General features: G+C 37.2%; 1 protein-coding gene across 1 annotated transcript; it reads left to right on the top strand.

The window, feature by feature from the left end:
- The first annotated feature begins 518 nt into the window (after window positions 1–518).
- LOC135204620 (protein krueppel-like) lies at window positions 519–893 on the top strand. The gene has a single exon (XM_064234767.1). The coding sequence runs from the start codon at window positions 519–521 to the stop codon at window positions 891–893; it is 375 nt and encodes a 124-aa protein (XP_064090837.1).
- Window positions 894–3,161: the final 2,268 nt, after the last annotated feature.

Here is a 3,161-nt window from a genome sequence, read left to right as displayed (position 1 = left end):
TCCAGCCTATGTTGAAAGTAATTCCTAATGTAAAGAACCTCAGGTTTGTATAGTTAGAAAAAATACAATTTACTTTCGAAAATTGTGATTTTTCTTAGATTGTTTATTTTATTTCAGATTATTCCAAACAGGAAGATTTCGTCAGCTCCTAACTAGGATTGAATATTGCACTTAGAACATCCTGTGAAAATGGAAGCTGAAAAATCATCATCATTGCTGTTCATCAAAGAAGAGGAGAATTTAGAGGAGGATCTAACTGAAAACACAGAGGAAGGCTCTTCACTTGCAGACCCCTTATTTGAAGTCAAGGCAGAACCAGAATTTTTTTTGACTGTGGTGAATTGGATGTGGACTGTTCATCCCAACCTAGTGAGTACGAGGAGGTCAGCTCTACAAGCTGTGATGATGAAAGCAGAAAGAAGGAGATGTGTATTGCTAAAGAAAATAGAGACTTTGGTAGAAGCAACACAGCCAGGAAGCGAATACCTTGTACTGAATGCCATAGGACATTTTCATACATGAGCCAACTGAAATCCCACATGAGAACTCATACAGGAGAGAAACCATATACATGCTCCATATGCCAAAAGACATTTTCATGCATGAGCTGCCAGAAATCCCACATAAGAACTCATACGGGAAAGAAACCATATACTTGCTCTATATGTCAAAGAGGTTTTTCTCAAATGACTAATCTCAAATGTCACATGAGAACTCATACAGGAGAGAAACCATACACTTGCTCTATATGTCAAAGAAGTTTTTCTCATCCAAGTAGTCTCATAAGACACATGAGATCTCATACAGGAGAGAAACCATATACTTGCTCAATATGTCCAAGAAGTTTTGTTCAATCCAGTGGTCTCAAATATCACATGAAAACTCATACATGAAAACCTGAGAAAATATCTTCAGGCAATACCAAGTTGCCCAAGTATAAATGAGGTGCAGATTGCTGCCCTCAAAGAAACGGTAAACACCTTGAAAAGAGCCCTTGGTTTTAAGGCTAGTGGAATATAGAGGTGCAACCATAGACCCCAAGCCGGGGCCCATTGCACCCCAGATATAATTGAATATTGTGAATAACATAAGCCAGAGAGAAACTGTATACTTGCTCTATATAAGTATGTCTAAAGATTTTTTCTTGGTCAACTAATTTCAAATCAAGCAATGAGAACTCATACAAGAGAGAAACTGTATACATGTCAAAGAAGTTTTTCTCATCAAAGCTATTTCAAAACACAAGAGAAATTACTCTAAACAGAAAATATACTGATCTCTGTCCAAGTACTTTTTATTACATGCTTTTTTTAACTTGACTTCTGCATCTGTCTGTCCTCAAATGTTGTAACTCAGTTTTCGACCTGTCCCCTTCGTCTGATGAATATGAAGTTTTGCATGGTTACTCAATCCCGGTCACAATACAACCTTACATAATCAGTAGGTCAGCAGTGACCTCTGGTGACCTCTCCCAGTATCTCAGGATTTGTATGAAACTGTATTTTCACAACTTTCAGTCGGTAGAATCTGTCCTCTATATAACCCCTCCCCCTTCCACTCAACAGTGCACGATCTGGTGTTAATTTAGCTTGTTTCCCTCCCTTCTCTTCCCTTCCCTTCCCCATTAATCTCCCCCCTCCAAAGCACATGATTGAGTCTTAATTTTGGTGTGTCCTCCCATCCCCTTTCCTCTTCCATCCTCCTTCCCTTCCCTTCCCTATTACCCTCCCCTTTCCAGGACACATGTTCAAGTGTGAATTTAGAACGCTGTACAGCACTAATTTAAGAAACTTTCTTGTGTCTTCTTCACTTTTCTTGTTCCTGTGAAATGAAGAATTAGTTTTGTTATTGGCTGACATGAACTTTTCCTCCTTTTGTTATTCAACATTGTGCATATGTACAGGTAGTCCCCGGTTCCATTCCTACACTGCGTCATAAGCCGAAAAATAGTTGAAAATCCTTAGAAAACCTTACTTATAACCTCTTCTTTACCGTGAATCTTAACAAAATGTAAACGGTACGTTTGCTTCCGAACCAATTTTCTCGGCAATGAAATGAACATACAATAAAGTAAATGGGTCATACTTTATGGGTCTAGTATAATCAAGCCTCTGTACTTGTGAAATATTTTACTAAAGTATCTCCAGAGAAAGAACACAGGAGAAGAGTACAGAAAAACAAAATTAGAAATGATTTGTTAGTTGTGTATAAGATCTTTTACATTTTCACACTTGTGTGTCTAAAAATAAAGGAACATGGTTGTTGGTTACATCTTTTTTTCACTTATTGGAATAAACAACAGCGTCAGATCCTGTGGCGTACATCTTTCATGAATAGTGCCCAGAAGGGCAAAGCAAAATGACGTACCCTAACTTCCCTTTTACTTGACTCGCCAGTTGACACATTTGATACCATGAGTGAGTGTTGCCATGTAACTTTTTTTCATCTATTTTTATCATATGTTTGTGTGCATGTATGTGTGTATATACACAGTATATATCTAAATGTCTGAATCTAGATAGCTAGAAAAAATGTTTGTTTTGCTTCATCATATGCCTGGCAGTGCGTATCACCTTCACAAGACCCTCCGAACCCTTCCTACTGAAATTACTAAATCATAAGAGGTCTAGAACTGAAAAGAGGAAGGTTGGTAGTACAGTGAACTCACTGTATTCGCGGACTCGCGGATTTCTCTCTGTACTATATCTACCCATTATTCTTGCAAAATTTGCGTATTAGCGGTATTTTTATCCACAAATTCCTGTTTTTTTATCAATTTCATCATATAAACTATAAACTGCTCTTTTTGTGATAAAACTATTAAAAGAACCAAGTATCAAAATTTTTAGTGCGTTTCTCTTGTGTTTTAAATAACAAAATAGGCTGTTGGTGGGTTATAGCTATTTGCGGGGGTACCCATCCCCCACGATTATGGGGGGACCACTCTTTGTTTGTACCACTTTCATGTACCCAGTACTATGCAATAGCCTTGAATGATGGTACTCTTTGTATCCCCAAATAAATTGTTTGTAAACAAGGGGTAAATGCTTTGGGTGTATTGGAAACGATGCAAACTGCATTTTTATAGTTTTTAATAATAAAAAAAAAAAAAAAAAAACTCCAAATTCTGATTATTCTGACTTTATTTTAGCCATACCTCT

This window comes from Macrobrachium nipponense, chromosome 47 (genome assembly GCF_015104395.2).
Source record: "Macrobrachium nipponense isolate FS-2020 chromosome 47, ASM1510439v2, whole genome shotgun sequence".
NCBI classification, from domain to species: Eukaryota; Metazoa; Arthropoda; class Malacostraca; order Decapoda; family Palaemonidae; genus Macrobrachium; species Macrobrachium nipponense.
This window is presented reverse-complemented; position numbering and strand designations above follow the sequence as displayed.

Bases quoted from the DNA above. Each gene is read 5' to 3' on its own strand.
- LOC135204620 (XM_064234767.1), top strand. From the start codon at position 519: ATGAGCCAACTGAAATCCCACATGAGAACTCATACAGGAGAGAAACCA.